General features: G+C 54.2%; 1 protein-coding gene across 1 annotated transcript in view; it reads right to left on the reverse strand.

Annotated features, from left to right (window-relative positions):
- The window catches only part of LOC138511484 (complement component C6-like), a 913,779-nt gene that overhangs the window by 648,432 nt on the left and 246,887 nt on the right, over positions 1 to 18,460 (reverse strand). Inside the window, exon 5 of the mRNA XM_069627199.1 lies at positions 15,757 to 15,898. Coding sequence (XP_069483300.1) covers positions 15,757 to 15,898 — 142 coding nt within the window. The remainder of the gene's footprint in view (positions 1 to 15,756; positions 15,899 to 18,460) is intronic.

Raw genomic sequence — 18,460 nt, forward strand, 5'->3', positions numbered from 1 at the left:
ATGATCAATGTGCATTCGCACACTCCAACAACCGAGTCCAGCGGTGATTTTGCCCCTACTGACCAGAGCGGCGTTAGCCACTCTGGCTCCGCTCCACCTTCTAAAAAGAGGAGGAAGGGTGCTCTGGCACGACAGGCTGAGACCCCAGGCACGGCTACACACTCCGGCACGTCAAGGAAGCCTTGCTTTAAAGAAGCAGAGCTTAATGCACTTGTGAGCTATGTGTCGCAACATAGCCACGAAATGGTGGTGACTGCAGGGTCCAAGACCACAGCTGGTCAACGTAAGGCACACTGGCAGACCATCGCCAACCACATAAGTGCCCTTGGATTTGTGAGGCGCTCAGCTGATGATTGCTACAAGCGGTGGAACGACCTGAAAGGCAGAGCAAAGGACAAGCTGGCCACAAATCATGCCGCTACTCTGGTGACTGGCGGTGCCTTGTATTTGGCTATGACTGCATCCCTTCTGCCCACAGTATCCTATTAGGTCCACAATTGTGCAGTTGAACTTGTACTGCCATCTTGCAACTACATTGGTCAGAATTTGTAAGTGTGCCTTCAGGATAATATTTTCCACTCTCCCCTTTTTTGATAGACATTTATCAACCATATTGTGACATATGTGATATGCTTCGGTCATTGTTTACTGGCCACACTGGGGCAATGCTTTACCTGGTTATGTACACAAGGAGACCATTCAGGCTGATGGAGTATTGGCCAGCACAAATGATTAGATGAGTGCCTGTTTGCATGTGGAAAATGACAGATGTTTCCTGCGATGTCAATGTGAGGAAAAATAGATCAGCCAACTATTACTTTATTCTTGTAACTTGCATGTGTTGCAGTGAGTGGCACATGTGTACTTAGTCCCAGTATGCATCATTTTTCATGTCACATGGATGGGTGACAGTACTCAATCACTGACATATGGCTGTACTTGTCAAATGTACCATGGCTGTGCTAAATGCCACCTGTGTCATGTATGTGTATTGGACATGCCACTCACAGGCCAATGTGTGATGGCAGTGCTACCCACCATGCAGCTAATGTGTTGCTCTCCCATATTGGTGTCATCAGTGTCTGCCTTTTGCCTCCCCTTACTACTCAGTGACAATGCAGGCATGGGAGGGTTATAGTCATGTGGGACATGTTTGAATCATGTACTGGTTCTGAAGCTTGACAGGCCTATTTGTGTGCTATGGTGCGAATGCCTGTTTCCATTTTTCTCTTTCATGTTTTTGCAGGGGATGACGCACTTGATGCTGTTGAGGTTCAGGAGATGGTGCAGACCCAGGAGGAATCCCAGGCATGACCGGGCACCAGCGGGAGACGTGGTGTGGTGGTGGGTGAGAACCCAATCCTCCTGTATACCATACTTTCCAGGGGTGTCTCTGGGTGCACCTCCCCAGACCTCTATTCAGGTGCTGATTCGGATGTTGAGACCTATGTGCCGTCACAGGTAAGTGTTTCTGGCAGGGATTCGATTCTGGCCAACCCACCTGCACCAGGGGTAGATCCCTCTATGGGGATGTCAGTGTTGGTAGAGGTGCCTTTGGTGGTTACGGATGCAGGGTCACACTCCACAGCATCTGATCCTGTTCCTGGGCCAGCAGATCAGAGGGGGAATGCAGTCTTGCAGCCTCAGGCGGTGCCAGCACATCAAGGTGCACATCACCTTGCCCCAAACAGGTGTGGTGCCCGTCGACGCGGTGGACATACGCCACCAGGCAATAGCTATGGGAGAACTCCATGTACGCTATGGCAACCCAACAGTCAGCATCAGTTGAAATGATGGCTCAGGCAATGGAGAGGGTGGCCTCTTCCATTATCCACCCTGAAAGGCAGATGGAGTAACTACAGCAGGCAACAGACTCCATTTGCCAGTCACACAGGGAAGACATGTTGGCGTCCAACAGGGACCGACGGGTGGCACTGCAGACTCTGCACCAATCCATCTCAATAGAGTCCCAGGCCCACAGGGAAGCCCTGAGTGAAGAACTCCACAACCTCAGGCAGACTCTTCTTGAGCTCGAGACTTCCGCTAATTTTAGGGCAGAACAGTGGCTGGAGCACCTCACAAGTACGCTCTCAGCTGAGATGCGGGCAACTCGGGAGGAGATCCGGGCATCACGTCAGGTGTTGCATGGGGATCTCCGCACTATAATCCTCCAGAACGAGACCTTCCACACCCGCATGCTTGCTGCCATGGAGGACCATACCAGAGCTTTGCGTGGGCTGCCTCCCATTGCACCACCACCTCCTGATGCAGCAGCAGAGGATCATGAGAGCGACGGCAGCAGTTCTCCCACATTGGCATAGCCGTGCAGGCCATGAGCCCATGGAGGTGTTTTTTTTCCCCCAACATCCACACAGGTGGCTGTTGGTGCGCACCCTGTCCTCGGACCTCCTGGGTGGCCTCCCCCCCGACCCCCCACATGGCCATTTTTGATTTTTGATTTTTGTTTTTGATTTTTGAATTTTGAATTTTGATTTTTTTTTAAATAATTTGACAGTGTGTTGCCTTGTGTGGCTCCCGTGGGCATCCACTGTATTCCGGCTGGGCACATGCAGGCTTGTCCTGAGTTTGGGTTAGATGCTTGGGTTCATGAGACACACACCCCTCCTGCTTCCTGTTTCCATGGGCTTGCAAAGGGTGTGACCAAGTGACAGTGATGTACACAGTGACGTTGGGCTCCCATGAGCTGTGTGGGCAGTCTGTAGTCAATACTGTGTAGTCATTCCTTGTGTATATTATTGTTGTATTGTACACTGAATGGTGTATTGATGTATGATTTTGCTTCCATGTCTCCCTCTGAATTTGCAGGTTCATTCCTCATGTCTTCACAAGGCCGTCTACTTTGGAGATGGAGTTCATGTTGTATGCAGTACACAGACCAGTTTTGAAGGCTGCAAGACTACAGTTTGAAGGGGGCGATGTGGTGGCATATTCAGGTTGTATGACTACGACTACTTTAACTTAGTACTGTCATGTTTTAGAGATGTTTGAACTTGTCTAGATGCATTGTTTAGTTGGTAAGTATTTGGTCATGTGTGTTGTTAGTTCAACATTACTAGGAGCATATTGTGTGTGGCCGGTTTCCATTAGGGAATCTGTACTTTGTGACACTTGTGTCAGGTTTTTGGGATTGCTTTGTTTGCTCTCACATAGCATGACATGCCATGGTGTGTTGGGTGGCAGTGCTGGGGACGGGTTGGGTGACATGGCACTGTTCTCATGTGGTATTTTCCAAGGGGGTCATGCATTTAGCAGCATATGTGTCTTTTGATGACACAGCATTGGTGGTGTTTCTGTAGGTAGGGATGCACACATTGTGACACTTCCAGGTGACCAATCTCAGGATGGTATGGTCGTGACAGTTGACTGTCCCTCATGTCATCATCATTGATTGTCAGCTGGTATGTGGCAGGGCTGTGTGCACTACACAGGAGTGTGATTCTAAGTGAAGTAATTAGCCACCAGCTGTGTTCGGGCTGCCTCACCCCGTGCCCTTTCCCCTCCCATGCGCAGAAGGCGTGCATGTGCTTGGAGATGTGGGGGCCCCACCATGTCCACTGGCAGGCCCCGGCGTGTTGCAACGTTGTGCAGGACGCATGCTGCCACTATTATCCTGCACACTACTGGGGGAGCACATAACAGCTGCCCACCAGAACGGTCAAGGGAGCGAAAGCGTGACTTGAGCACTCCGAATGTGCGCTTCACTATGCTCCGGGTTGCAATATGGGCTGTGTTGTATCTTACCTCGGGTGGTGTGGTGGGGTTCCGAATTGGCGTCATCATGTGGGTGCTCAGAGGGCAGGCACTGTCCCCTGGGGAGGTGGTGATGGGTATCATTAGTGGGGTTGTGACATTACTCAGTATCTGGCATGCATGCATGTGCTGTGGCATTTATACTCACCAAGCAGCCATGTATCGCCATGCCGCCCAGCTTCTAGGTCCCGGTTTAGGGTTGACATTCTGTAAATGAAACTGTCGTGGGTGGACCCTGGATAGTTGGCATATACTGAGGTGATGATTCCCTTGGCACCACATACTACCTGCACGTTGACGGAATGCCAGTGCTTGCGGTTTCTATAGATGTGCTCTGATGCCCTGGGGGGATGTAGGGCCACATGGGTGCAATCAATGGCACCTAGGACTTTGGGGAATTGTGCCACCCCGTAGAAATCTTGGACGACAGCCTGCCTTTCTGCAGGTGTTCTGGGCAGGTATATGTGTCTGCGCACTGATGGGTGTGCAGTCATGATGGCCAAGACCTGGTGTAGGCAGCGTGGCTGTGTGGCCTGTGACACCCCCCCACACTATGGCACTTGTCCGCTGAAATGATCCGGTGGCCAAAAAGTGCAGTACATTGAGGACCTTCTCCAGGGGGCTGAGTGCTTGGGAGCAGAGGGTGGGTGATGTGAGGTCATCCTCCCACTCACTGACCAGGTGGAGTATTATGTGAGGTGGAAACCTGTACCTCCCATACACCTGGTCATCAGGCATGCCAAAAAGGCGGGTTCTGGGTGTGAAAATTCTGGGCTTGACTATCCTCCTCCTCCTGCGGTATCCCATGCCCACTGCTGCTAGGAATGGTATGTTCATCCTGGTGTCTGAGCTTGCTTGTTGTTTGCGCGCACTTTTATGCTGCGCGGGTCCACGTACGCCTGCTTCTGGCTGGCGTAAATGTTTCTGGATTAGCGCGTCTTTTTTGGCGCGTGCGTATGGGCGTTCTGCTCATTTGCCTCCTGTACTTCCCCACCCACCCCAGATTTACACGTACTCCGCTCGCACAGGCCCAATCACGTGTAAAACTTCACGCGAGCCCAACTTCCCAGGAGCCCCTGAAGTACACGTACCCCGCTCGCCCAGGCACAATCATGTGTGAAACTTCCTGCGCACGCACGAAATACATGCTATTGTTGAGACAGCGGGTGTCCGTGTTTGTCACGTACCCCTTTGCACGTCATTTGTCCTGGAGGGCCACAGTATGGGAAATTCATCAGAGCTGTATATACGTGCTTTTTGATAGCGCACATTTTTTTAATGCGCAGGGACGCTACCGCCTGCCTTCGTGTGGCGGACATGTGTTGATGCACATAGTTGACTTTTGGTTTGTGTCATGGAATCGCTATTTCATTGCTGGGGTGTGGGGGTGCTGGGGGACATGAGTGGGGCAGGAGTGGGGGCCTGCTGGCAGTGGCCCTGCACTGCTGGGGGGTGGGGGTGCAGGGGGACATGAGTGGGACATGAGTGGGGGCCTGCTGCCAGGGACCCCTGACTGCTGGGGGGTGGGGGTGCAAGGAGGCATGAGTGGCGACCTGCTGGCAGGTGCCCTGCACTGCTGGGGGGGGTGGGTGCAGGGGGACATGAGTGGGGGCCTGCTGGCAGGTGCCCCTGACTGCTGGGGGTTGGGGGTGACATGTGTGGGCCTGCTGACCCCTGACTGCTAGGGGGTGGGGGTGCAAGGGGACATGAGTGGGACATGAGGTCGGGCCTGCTGGCAGGTGCCCCTGACTGCTGGGGGGTGGGGGTGCAGGGGGACATGAGTGGGGGCCTGCTGGCAGGTGCCCCTGACCGCTGGGGGGTTGGGGGTGCAGGGGGACATGAGTGGGACATGAGTGGGGGCCTGCTGGCAGGTGCCCCTGACTGCTGGGGGGTGGGGGTGCAAGGGGACATGAGTGGGGGCCTGCTGGCAGGTGCCCCTGACTGCTGGGAGGTGGGGGTGCAAGGGGGACATGTGTGGGGTCCTGCTGGCAGGTATCCCTGACTGCTGGGGGGTGGGTGTGGGGGTGCTGGAGGACATGAGTGGGGGCCTGCTGGCAGGTGCCCCTGACTGCTCAGAGGTGGGGGTGCAAGGGGACATGGGTTGGGGCCTGCTGGCAGGTGCCCCTGACTGCTGGGGGGTGGGGGTGCTGGGGGACATGAGTGGGGGCCTGCTGGCAGATGCCCCTGCACTGCTGGGGGTGGGGGTACAGGGGGACATGAGTGGAACATGAGTGGGGGCCTGCTGGCAGGTGCCCCTGACTGCTGGGGGTTGTGGGTGCAGGGGGACATGAGTGGGACATGAGTGGGGGCCTGCTGGCAGGTGCCCCTGACTGCTAGGGTGTGGGGGTGCAGGGGGACATGAGTGGGGGCCTGCTGGCAGGTGCCCCTGACTGCTGGGGGGTGTGGGTGCAGGGGGACATGAGTGGAACATGAGTGGGGGCTTGCTGGCAGGTGCCCCTTACTGCTGGGGGTGGGGGTGCAGGGGGACATGAGTGGGGGCATGCTGGCAGGTGCCCCTGACTGCTGGGGGGCAGGGGTGCAAGGGGACATGAGTGGGGGCCTGCTGGCAGTTGCCCTGCACTGCTGGGGGGTGGGGGTGCAGGGGGACATGAGTGAGACATGAGTGGGGGCCTGCTGGCAGGTGCCCCTGACTGCTGGGGGGTGGGGGGGCAAGGGGACATGATTGGGGGCCTGCTGGCAGGTGCCCCTGACGGCTGGGGGCTGGGGGTGCAGGGGGACATGAGTGGGGGCCTGCTGGCAGGTGCCCCTGACTGCTGGGGGGTGGGGCACTAGGGGACATGAGTGGGGGCTTGCTGGCAGGTGCCCCTGACTGCTGGGGGTTGGGGGTGCTAGGGGACATGAGTGGGGGCCTGCTGCCAGGGGCCCTGCACTGCTGGAGGGTGGGGGTGCAGGGGAACATGAGTGGGGGCCTGCTGCCAGGGGCGCCTGACTGCTGGGGGGTAGGGGTGCAAGGAGACATGAGTGGGGGCCTGCTGGCAGGTGCCCTGCACTGCTGGGGGGTGTGGGTGCAGGGGGACATGAGTGGGGGCCTGCTGGCAGGTGCCCCTGACTGCTGAGGGGTGGGGGTGCAGGGGGACATGAGTGGGGGCCTGCTGGCAGGTGCCCCTGACCGCTGGGGGGTTGGGGGTGCAGGGGGACATGAGTGGGACATGAGTGGGGGCCTGCTGGCAGGTGCCCCTGACTGCTGGGGGGTGGGGGTGCAAGGGGACATGAGTGGGACATGAGTGGGGGCCTGCTGGCAGGTGCCCCTGACTGCTGGGAGGTGGGGGTGCAAGGGGAGATGGGTTGGGGCCTGCTGGCAGGTGCCCCTGACTGCTGGGGGGTGAGGGTGCTGGGGGATATGAGTGGGGGCCTGCTGGCAGGTGCCCCTGCACTGCTGGGGGTGGGGGTGCAGGGGGACATGAGTGGGACATGAGTGGGGGCCTGCTGGCAGGTGCCCCTGACTGCTGGGCGGTATGGGTGCAGGGGGACATGAGTGGGACATGAGTGGGGGCCTGCTGGCAGGTGCCCCTGACTGCTGGCGTGTGGGGGTGCAGGGGGACATGAGTGGGGGCCTGCTGGCAGGTGCCCCTGACTGCTGGGGGGTGTGGGTGCAGGGGGACATGAGTGGAACATGAGTGGGGGCCTGCTGGCAGGTGCCTCTGACTGCCGGGGGTGGGGGTGCAGGGGGACATGAGTGGGACATGAGTGGGGGCATGCTGGCAGGTGCCCCTGACTGCTGGGGGGCGGGGGTTCAAGGGGACATGAGTGGGGGCCTGCTGGCAGTTGCCTTGCACTGCTGGGGGGTGGGGGAGCAGGGGGACAAGAGTGGGACATGAGTGGGGGCCTGCTGGCAGGTGCCCCTGACTGCTGGGGGTTGGGGGTGCAAGGGGACATGATTGGGGGCCTGCTGGAGGTGCCCCTGACTGGTGGGGGTGCAGGGGGACATGAGTGGGACATGAGTGGGGGCCTGCTGGCAGGTGCCCCTGACTGCTGGGGGGTGGGGGTGCAAGGGGACATGAGTGGGGGCCTGCTGGCAGGTGCCCCTGACTGCTGGGGGGTTGGGGTGCAGGGGGACATGAGTGGGACATGAGTGGGGGCCTGCTGGCAGGTGCCCCTGACTGCTGGGGGGGTGGGGGTGCAAGGGAACATGCGTGGGACATGAGTGGGGGCCTGCTGGCAGGTGCCCCTGACTGCTGGGAGGTGGGGGTGCAAGGGGACATGGGTTGGGGCCTGCTGGCAGGTGCCCCTGACTGCTGGGGGGTGAGGGTGCTGGGGGATATGAGTGGGGGCCTGCTGGCAGGTGCCCCTGCACTGCTGGGGGTGGGGGTGCAGGGGGACATGAGTGGGACATGAGTGGGGGCCTGCTGGCAGGTGCCCCTGACTGCTGGGGGGTATGGGTGCAGGGGGACATGAGTGGGACATGAGTGGGGGCCTCCTGCAGGTGCCCCTCACTGCTGGCGTGTGGGGGTGCAGGGGGACATGAGTGGGGGCCTGCTGGCAGGTGCCCCTGACTACTGGGGGGTGTGGGTGCAGGGGGACATGAGTGGAACATGAGTGGGGGGTTACCAGTCAAATGGTCGAAAACATTTGGTCGACAGACAATTTGGTCGACACCATTTGGTCGAATGCCAAATGGTCGAATTTTTTTTTTTTTTTTTTTTTACCCATTTTTTGGTTTTTTTTTGGGGGGGTCCCCCCCCAACCCCCTTTTTTTCTTTTTTATTTTTTTTCCCCACACGAAAACCCACAAAACACATATATATATAAAAAAAAAAATTCGACCATTTGGCATTCGACCAAATGGTGTCGACCAAGTTGCAGTCGACCAAATTGCAGTCGACCAGTTGACTGGACACCGAGTGGGGACCTGCTGTCAGGTGCCTCTGACTGCCGGGGGTGGGGGTGCAGGGGGACATGATTGGGACATGAGTGGGGGCATGCTGGCAGGTGCCCCTGACTGCTGGGGGGCGGGGGTTCAAGGGGACATGAGTGGGGGCCTGCTGGCAGTTGCCCTGCACTGCTGGGGGGTGGGGGAGCAGGGGGACATGAGTGGGACATGAGTGGGGGCCTGCTGGCAGGTGCCCCTGACTGCTGGGGGTTGGGGGTGCAAGGGGACATGATTGGGGGCCTGCTGGAGGTGCCCCTGACTGGTGGGGGTGCAGGGGGACATGAGTGGGACATGAGTGGGGGCCTGCTGGCAGGTGCCCCTGACTGCTGGGGGGTGGGGGTGCAAGGGGACATGAGTGGGGGCCTGCTGGCAGGTGCCCCTGACTGCTGGGGGGTGGGGGTGCTGGGGGACATGAGTGGGGGCCTGCTGGCAGATGCCCCTGAACTGCTGGGGGGTGGGGGTGCAGGCGGACATGAGTGGGACATGAGTGGGGGCCTGCTGGCAGGTGCCCCTGACTGCTGGGGGGTGGGGGTGCAGGGGGACATGAGTGGGACATGAGTGGGGGCCTGCTGGCAGGTGCCCCTGACTGCGGGGGGTGAGGGTGCAGGGGGACATGAGTGGGGCATGAGTGGGGGCCTGCTGGCAGGTGCCCCTGACTGCTGGGGGGGGTGCAGGGGGACATGAGTGGGGGCCTGCTGGCAGGTGCCCCTGACTGCTGGGGTGTGGGGGTGCAAGGGGACATGAGTGGGGGCCTGCTGGCAGGTGCCCTGCACTGCTGGGAGGTGGGGGTGCAGGGGGACATGAGTGGGACATGAGTGGGGGCCTGCTGGCAGGTTCCCCTGACTGCTGGGGGGTGGGGGTGCTGGGGGACATGAGTGGGGCCTGCTGGCAGGTGCCCCTGACTGCTGGGGGGTGAGGGTGCAAGGGGACATGAGTGGGGGCCTGCTGGCAGGTGCCCCTGACTGCTCGGGGGTGGGGGTGCAGGGGGACATGAGTGGGGGCCTGCTGGCAGGGGCCCCTGACTGCTGGGGGGTGGGGGTACAGGGGGACATGAGTTGTTGATCATATTGCAAGGTGACATGTGCCTTGGCTGGGGGGCATGCCCATGGTGGATGGGCTGCCTGCGGGACATGACCAGGGTTGCAGGGTAGTCCCCTGTGGTGTGGGCTGCCTGCAGCGGTCGTGGAGGTGGTACATGGGACACCTGCGGGGCCCACACTGCCAATTCACATGTGGGATTCCCCGCGCACCCCCGAAATACACGTTCCCCGCTCTGACAGCAAAATCGTGTGTGAAACTTCCCGCGCACCCCTGAAATACACGTACCCATGGAGTGCCTCACTTGAGGCTACACCCCCCCTCCTTTCTCCACTGTGGGATTGGGTGTGAGATTATTCTCTGCTGACCAGATGACTACATCTACCAGTAGTCCTTGCAGCAGATTCTTATCACCTGCACCTGTGGGGTGAGCTGCAAGTCCACCCACCCTCCCTGATGACGTGTATTGGCACAGAAACTGGTTGGAGGAGTACACCAGTGGCCTGGAAGGTCATGCAGAGAATTGGAGTGCGCACCTTTCCTTGTTTTTCCATTTTCCCCAGGACCTTGAGGGTTAGAATCCTCAAGACCTGACAAGGTGCCGCACCAGGGTTATATATGCCCGGCTTTGGAGTGCCTCACTTGAGGCTACACTCCCCCCCTTTCTCCACTGTGGGATTGGGCGTGAGCGTTTTCTCTGCTGACCAGATGACTACATCTACCAGTAGTCCTTGCAGCAGATTCTTATCACCTGCACCTGTGGTGAGCTGCACGTCCACCCAGCCTCCCTGATGACGTGTATTGGCACAGAAACCGGTCGGAGGAGTACACCAGTGGCCTGGAAGGTCATACAGAGAATTGGAGTGCGCACCTTTCCTTGTTTTTCTATTTTTCGCAGGACCTTGAGGGGTGGAATCCTCAAGACCTGATAAGGTGCCGCACCAGGGTTATATATGCCCGGCTTTGGAGTGCCTCACTTGAGGCTACACTCCCCCCCTTTCTCCACTGTGGGATTGGGCGTGAGTGTTTTCTCTGCTGACCAGATGACTACATCTACCAGTAGTCCTTGCAGCAGATTCTTAACACCTGAACCTGCGGTGAGCTGCAAGTCCACCCAGCCTCCCTGATGACGTGTATTGGCACAGAAACCGGTCGGAGGAGTACACCAGTGGCCTGGAAGGTCATGCAGAGAATTGGAGTGTGCACCTTTCCTTGTTTTTCCATTTTTCGCAGGACCTTGAGGGGTGGAATCCTCAAGACCTGACAAGGTGCCGCACCAGGGTTATATATGCCCGGCTTTGGAGTGCTTCACTTGAGGCTACACTCCCCCCCCCTTTCTCCACTGTGGGATTGGGTGTGAGCGTTTTCTCTGCTGACCAGATGACTACATCTACCAGTAGTCCTTGCAGCAGATTCTTATCACCTGCACCTGTGGTGAGCTGCAAGTCCACCCAGCCTCCCTGATGACGTGTATTGGCACAGAAACCGGTCGGAGGAGTACACCAGTTGCCTGGAAGGTCATGCAGAGAATTGGAGGGCGCACCTTTCCTTGTTTTTCCATTTTTCCCAGGACCTTGAGGGTTAGAATCCTCAAGACCTGACAAGGTGCCGCACCAGGGTTATATATGCCTGGCTTTGGAGTGCCTCACTTGAGGCTACACTCCCCCCCTTTCTCCACTGTGGGATTGGGCGTGAGCGTTTTCCCTGCTGACCAGATGACTACATCTACCAGTAGTCCTTGCAGCAGATTCTTATCGCCTGCACCTGTGGTGAGCTGCAAGTCCACCCAGCCTCCCTGATGACGTGTATTGGCACAGAAACCGGTCGGAGGAGTACACCAGTGGCCTGGAAGGTCATGCAGAGAATTGGAGTGCGCACCTTTCCTTGTTTTTCCATTTTTCGCACGACCTTGAGGAGTGGAATCCTCAAGACCTGACAAGGTGCCGCACCAGGGTTATATATGCCCGGCTTTGGAGTGCCTCACTTGAGGCTACACTCCCCCCCTTTCTCCACTGTGGGATTGGGCGTGAGCGTTTTTCTCTGCTGACCAGATGACTACATCTACCAGTAGTCCTTGCAGCAGATTCTTATCACCTGCACCTGGGTGAGCTGCAAGTCCACCCAGCTTCCCTGATGACGTGTATTGGCACAGAAACCGGTCGGAGGAGTACACCAGTTGCCTGGAAGGTCATGCAGAGAATTGGAGTGCGCACCTTTCCTTGTTTTTCCATTTTTCCCAGGACCTTGAGGGTTAGAATCCTCAAGACCTGACAAGGTGCCGCACCAGGATTATATATGCCCGGCTTTGGAGTGCCTCACTTGAGGCTACACTCCCCCCCCTTTCTCCACTGTGGGATTGGCCATGAGCGTTTTCTCTGCTGACCAGATGACTACATCTACCAGTAGTCCTTGCAGCAGATTCTTATCGCCTGCACCTGCGTTGAGCTGCAAGTCCACCCAGCCTCCCTGATGACGTGTATTGGCACAGAAACCGGTCGGAGGAGTACACCAGTGGCCTGGAAGGTCATGCAGAGAATTGGAGTGCGCACCTTTCCTTGTTTTTCCATTTTTCGCAGGACCTTGAGGGGTGGAATCCTCAAGACCTGACAAGGTGCCGCACCAGGGTTATATATGCCCGGCTTTGGAGTGCCTCACTTGAGGCTACACTCCCCCCCCTTTCTCCACTGTGGGATTGGGCGTGAGCGTTTTCTCTGCTGACCAGATGACTACATCTACCAGTAGTCCTTGCAGCAGATTCTTATCACCTGCACCTGCGGTGAGCTGCAAGTCCACAAAGCCTCCCTGATGACGTGTATTGGCACAGAAACTGGTCGGAGGAGTACACCAGTGGCCTGGAAGGTCATGCAGAGAATTGGAGTGCGCACCTTTCCTTGTTTTTCCATTTTTCGCAGGACCTTGAGGGGTGGAATCCTCAAGACCTGACAAGGTGCCGCACCAGGATTATATATGCCCGGCTTTGGAGTGCCTCACTTGAGGCTACACTCCCCCCTTTCTCCACTGTGGGATTGGGCGTGAGCGTTTTCTCTGCTGACCAGATGACTACATCTACCAGTAGCCCTTGCAGCAGATTCTTATCACCTGCACCTGCGGTGAGCTGCAAGTCCACCCAGCCTCCCTGATGACGTGTATTGGCACAGAAACCGGTCGGAGGAGTCTACCAGTGGCCTGGAAGGTCATGCAGAGAATTGGAGTGTGCACCTTTCCTTGTTTTTCCATTTTTCGCAGGACCTTGAGGGGTGGAATCCTCAAGACCTGACAAGGTGCCGCACCAGGGTTATATATGCCCGGCTTTGGAATGCCTCACTTGAGGCTACACCCCCCCCCTTTCTCCACTGTGGGATTGGGCATGAGCGTTTTCTCTGCTGACCAGATGACTACATCTACCAGTAGTCCTTGCAGCAGATTCTTATCACCTGCACCTGCAGTGAGCTGCAAGTCCACCCAGCCTCCCTGATGACGTGTATTGGCACAGAAACCGGTCAGAGGAGTACACCAGTGGCCTGGAAGGTCATGCCGAGAATTGGAGTGTGCACCTTTCCTTGTTTTTCTATTTTTTGCAGGACCTTGAGGGGTGGAATCCTCAAGACCTGACAAGGTGCCGCACCAGGGTTACATATGCCCAGCTTTGGAGTGCCTCACTTGAGGCTACACTCCCCCCCTTTCTCCACTGTGGGATTGGGCGTGAGCGTTTTCTCTGCTGACCAGATGACTACATCTACCAGTAGTCCTTGCAGCAGATTCTTATCACCAGCACCTGCGGTGAGCTGCAAGTCCACCCAGCCTCCCTGATGACGTGTATTGGCACAGAAACCGGTCGGAGGAGTACACCAGTGGCCTGGAAGGTCATACAGAGAATTGAAGTGCGCACCTTTCCTGTTTTTCCATATATATATATACATATATATATATATAAAACACTTCAATTAAACAAACCAATATTCAACAAAACATTAAACAGGGGGCTTAATCAGTCTAGGGTAATACTAAATGGACAAGGGTGGCTCTGACTTTCCAACATTATCAGTTCTTGGCAGTTCAATTTCATCAAACCAGGCTTCTTCTCGTCCTGTTGAGAGTTGCTCTGATACAGACTTGGAGTAGATGTTGAGTCGAGTTTAAGAGGAAGCTTGCTGCAGTTTGATTCAGCGTTTGAAGGATGCAGGTTGATGGGGCCACGAGGGTCAGTTTGGCGTTAGAGCAGTTGTTGGGGATGAACATGCTGTGGGTTAAAGTATGGAAGGCATCCACAGCAACAAGCTTCTTGTTCAAGCAGAGGAAATGTATGCACTCAGCTGGTTTATGTGGCGGTACACTGTTTTGGGGAGATTAAGAGGTTCGAAGAAGTGCGAAAGGCAAAACCAGGGTTCTGTTGGTTCAAATTTGCTTATACATGGTTGATTATGGTTTGACAGTGATTTGATATGGTAGAATGCAGGAAAGTAGCTACTTTGCTTCTTTGATTACTGTGTGTCCCAATCCTAGGGTCAAGTGACAAGATAAGTCCTTGTTCTCCCATTCAGGGAGGCTGACTACCACCTGCAGGGTTCCCTCCCATCCAGTGAGGTCCTGGTTACCAGTGTAGCTGGCAAAAAGGCAGGTTTGCTCTATCAGCTGTTAAATATGCCCTGTGAATGGGTAGGAAGCAGAGATTTCCTTTCCTTGGCACCCTCCTTCAACACACTGGACAACGATTTTGGAAAGATCAACTCAAATTAATTTTTCTTGAAGTTTTGAAGGTCCAAAATGAATCAAAGAAAGAGGGGGAATCCCTTTCCTTATAAAGGCAACAAGCCACGGGCAATTGCTTAAATAAAAAGCCTGCTTCAAGGGGTAGAGTGCTTCTTAAGATAACAAGTGACTTGTCCCTTACTGAATCATAACCAACGTGCTTGCTATTCAGGAAGTGTGGGGGACAGGAAGGAAAGATAAGTCATAGAAATTCAAGATGGGGAACCCTTTCTCCCTTATGCTCTGCCTGTCTGTCTAAACTTGCCCCATTTTCTAGCCCTGAACTCCAAAATCCGTTTGGTGTGCAGCCCCTGTTGTGAGGCAGAGCTTTGTTATGGATTTGTCCATTGTAAGACAGGCTCTCAGTGCACTTCCTGCTGGAAGATCCCAATGCCTGGAAAAGGGAGAAGTTACCTCGCCTGACAGAGAGTCAACAGAGGCAGCCCTCCTGTCTGATTCACGGGAATGTAGACAGGCATGTGCCAGGAATAAACATGGCCTATCATAGTTAGTCTGAGCTCACATGGTTGACACTGATATGCTACAAATAAGATGTGACTTTTAATGATTATGTAAACCATCAGCAACCATAACAAAACGTAGGCATGGCTGACATTTGTAGATTATCCTGCTTAGAGGTTGATAGCTTATTATATTTATGTGGTTTTGGAACAGAGGTGCCGATTTAAATGCAGCCAGTGCAATGCTGTGATTTTGCTCTGACAGGAACAGTCAAACAGAGCAACTGCGACCACTATTACATTTGCGAGCAGGTGCTACAGATCAAGATACTGATGCAGTAGTTAACAGGTGTACACAATGCTTTTGGCACGAGGTGTAATGAAATGTAGCATGTGATTAGCGGACCACACTTTCCAAAATGGATTACCGTCATTATTTTATTAATAAAAATCAAAAAAGCTAGGGCGTCCCTGCCCTTGCCAGGTGGCAATCCTTAACAATAATATTCCAAATTAATTTGTGAATGAACTGATTCACGCAACTTGCTTCTGTTTTAAATATGTAACAGATATACTTTAAATGCCACGGGGGCTACTGAGTCCTGAATGTGTATTGCAGTCAAGCATACACACAGCAATGTGTATGTTTTAAACAGTAAAAACATGTGCATAGATTTGATTGCTTGGCTTACACTGCTGTCTCCAGGCATTTTTAATGAAGGGGCGGGCCAGCTGGATCCATCACACTTAATAATGGTGGCTCTAGGAGATAACTAGCTCATTATTAGAAGAGATAACAAGACAATAACATAACTTCCGGGAACCAAAGGCGAAAACAGTAAATACCCATTGCCCAGTAACTGCACACTGGGGATGCTCTCATATCTCCTGGCGCACAAAGGCTTTTTCCGCCTACAGTCTCTTTCATCAGAATTGTCCCCACAGTCATTTTCTCCATTGCATTCCAGGGCATTGGGAATGCAGCGACCTGTTTCAAAGAAAGTGAAGGAAAAACGCATATTAGTCTGGTGCCTCAATGTCTGGATTTAACATGGCGAACTTTGGGAAAACTCAATCAATCCAGACTGTGAATTGATACAAATCACTTAAACTGGGGAAGTAAGCCTTGCAGTGCTAGCTGTCCAGCATTTTGCCTTTTTTCTATGGACATTGATAACATATTTTGATAAAAGCCGAGATTGCAGGCTGTGTCTGTCGGTAACAGCTTACCAGATTGAGATAACTGCCCGCCTGAACTGAGGGCTATTATCGAGGCCTAAGGCCCAGTACCACCCAGTACATCCCACAATTAGTGCATTAGCGAAATGTCCTTGGTGCTAATGGTGGAATTTTTCCACCGTTTTTTTTTATAAAACACCACTTGCGCATGTTGCATAGCATCAAACGAAACCACCCCAACTCAAAGCATTGAAAATAGTAAAGAGAGCTGAGCGCACCAAGGTGTGCATGCAAAATGTACATTTAGGAAAAGAAATTATCCAGGAATAAAGAAAAAGTAAGTGGGTGGGACGCAGACATCACAAGCCCGGGTACATCATGCAGAGAATGTGAGCCATAACTTCAAAAGGAATATGAAGCGATGAGAATGCTTAAATGTCTGCCTTGTGCTGGGAGTTACAGTCATCAATCCAAACAATGGGGGTCATTACGAGGTAGGGGGTAACCAGGGTGCTATTAGCGACATGGCTCCCCCCTTACTGGTACCGGGTCTGGGTTCCTTGAATGAGGAATTACCGGGCCATTCCGACCTTGGAGGGCTCGGTAATTCCCCATTCAAGGAACCCAGACACTGAAAATCCCCATTCCCATTCGAGCCCCCGTAGGGCTTAATGGGAATGGGGAGGGTGCTAACAATTGGCCCGTTGTTAGCACCCTGGTCGGCTCGCGGGACCCGCTAAGGGCGCTTGGTAAAACCAGGTGTCCTTAGCGGGTTCCCGTGAGCAGATTCGTAATGGGGCGATATGGGGTTGACGGATCCAGCACTTTTATCAGTGTGTATAGGCCCATATTACCAAATTATTGTTAATGCAAGCAGACGTCCAAGGCCAAATCATAATGATGTGTTATTATATGGCACTTACCCTTGAGAACTTTATATAGAACAAATACACATACAATGTCACCCAACCTGTGTTGGTACTCATTTATCAACCTCAGAAGGATGAAAGGCTGGATTGGCATTGCTGGGATTCGAACCTGCGACCTACAGATCGCACACACATCACAGCAGCAAGCGCCTAACCTCCTGAGCTATTTTACCAGCTATAGTGAGCTTACCGGCTATAGTAAAATGAGCAATTACACTCTTTCGTGGATACCATTAAACTGATAACTGAGATTTAACAGCAGGCCAGAACATCTGCAGGTCTGGTGAGAAGTTGGACACATGTCAAGCCTGCGTGTATTGACTTTTCAGGCTTCAGAGGTTGGCAAAACACAAACCATTGGGAGGGTTTATAACTGTTGTTAAGATGGATTTCTGAACTCTGACCTGGTGGGCAAAGGTTTAGGAGGTCATCCTAGTTTCTTGGAACAGGGTAACCTTCTGGGCAAGCCATAAAAATCAAGATAGCGGCAGTCAAGATTAGGTCTCAGGAGGGGTGAGGGTGACTGAAAGAACTCAATGAGCACACAGATCAAAGGACACTTACAAAGCACAGTCAAGTGTAGATATATTAAAAATACAAATAAATGTATTTCAAGGCCTTTGGGTTTCAACACACAAATCAAATCATAGTAATACTATTTATTAAGCCAACACAATCCTATCTAAATACATATATACAAGACCAGTGGGGTCTAAAGGGTTAATGCACAAAATGGGTCCACAACCTAAAAGGGGAAGGAAACAGGCAGTGCACATAGTCTTTAGTCCCTTCTGCATCCAACACACGCCTAACTAAGAGGCAGTCCAATCCCTAAGAAGAGTGGAGTCTATTGCTCAAATGTAAATGCAATGCTGGTGCACGTTGTAGTTCAAATGGGCAAAACAAGGTCTCTACAGGGGTATGTAGCAGCTCAGGATGTGGGTGACGCGATGAAAAATAGGTTCCCACTATTCGAGGAGGGCCTCCACTTGAGGGCAGAGTCGATTCCAACAGTTGGGAATAGTTTGCTAGTTTGTACTACTAGCAGTGGAAAGGAGAAGCGCCCTCTGGGGCCATTCATGCGTAAAAATTGATGGAGGCACTAGGGGCCACTGGCTAGGGTTGCAATTACTCACCAACCCCCGGCACACTCCGGACCAAACTTCGGCAGTCGAGTACACTTCGATTGCAGGTTCAAGTGCAGCAATTTGGCGGCCTGTGGCTTCAGCAACAAAGATACAGCGATGTTTCCCAAACGGGACAGTGGCGATTTCTCTGCTCCTGGTGGATGGATCAGGCCAGTTTCACTGAAACAGGCTTCAAGGGCAAGCGGGGCACAAATGCAGCACACCTGCAAAGTTCATCACCACGGCTGGGCGACACGGTAACTGCGTATACTCCGGTTTGGGCACACTCACTTTGCCAGACCTGGGACAGACAAG

The sequence above is a fragment of the Ambystoma mexicanum genome, chromosome 6p, assembly GCF_040938575.1.
Source record: "Ambystoma mexicanum isolate Mex_15411 chromosome 6p, UKY_AmexF1_1, whole genome shotgun sequence".
Taxonomy (NCBI): Eukaryota; Metazoa; Chordata; class Amphibia; order Caudata; family Ambystomatidae; genus Ambystoma; species Ambystoma mexicanum.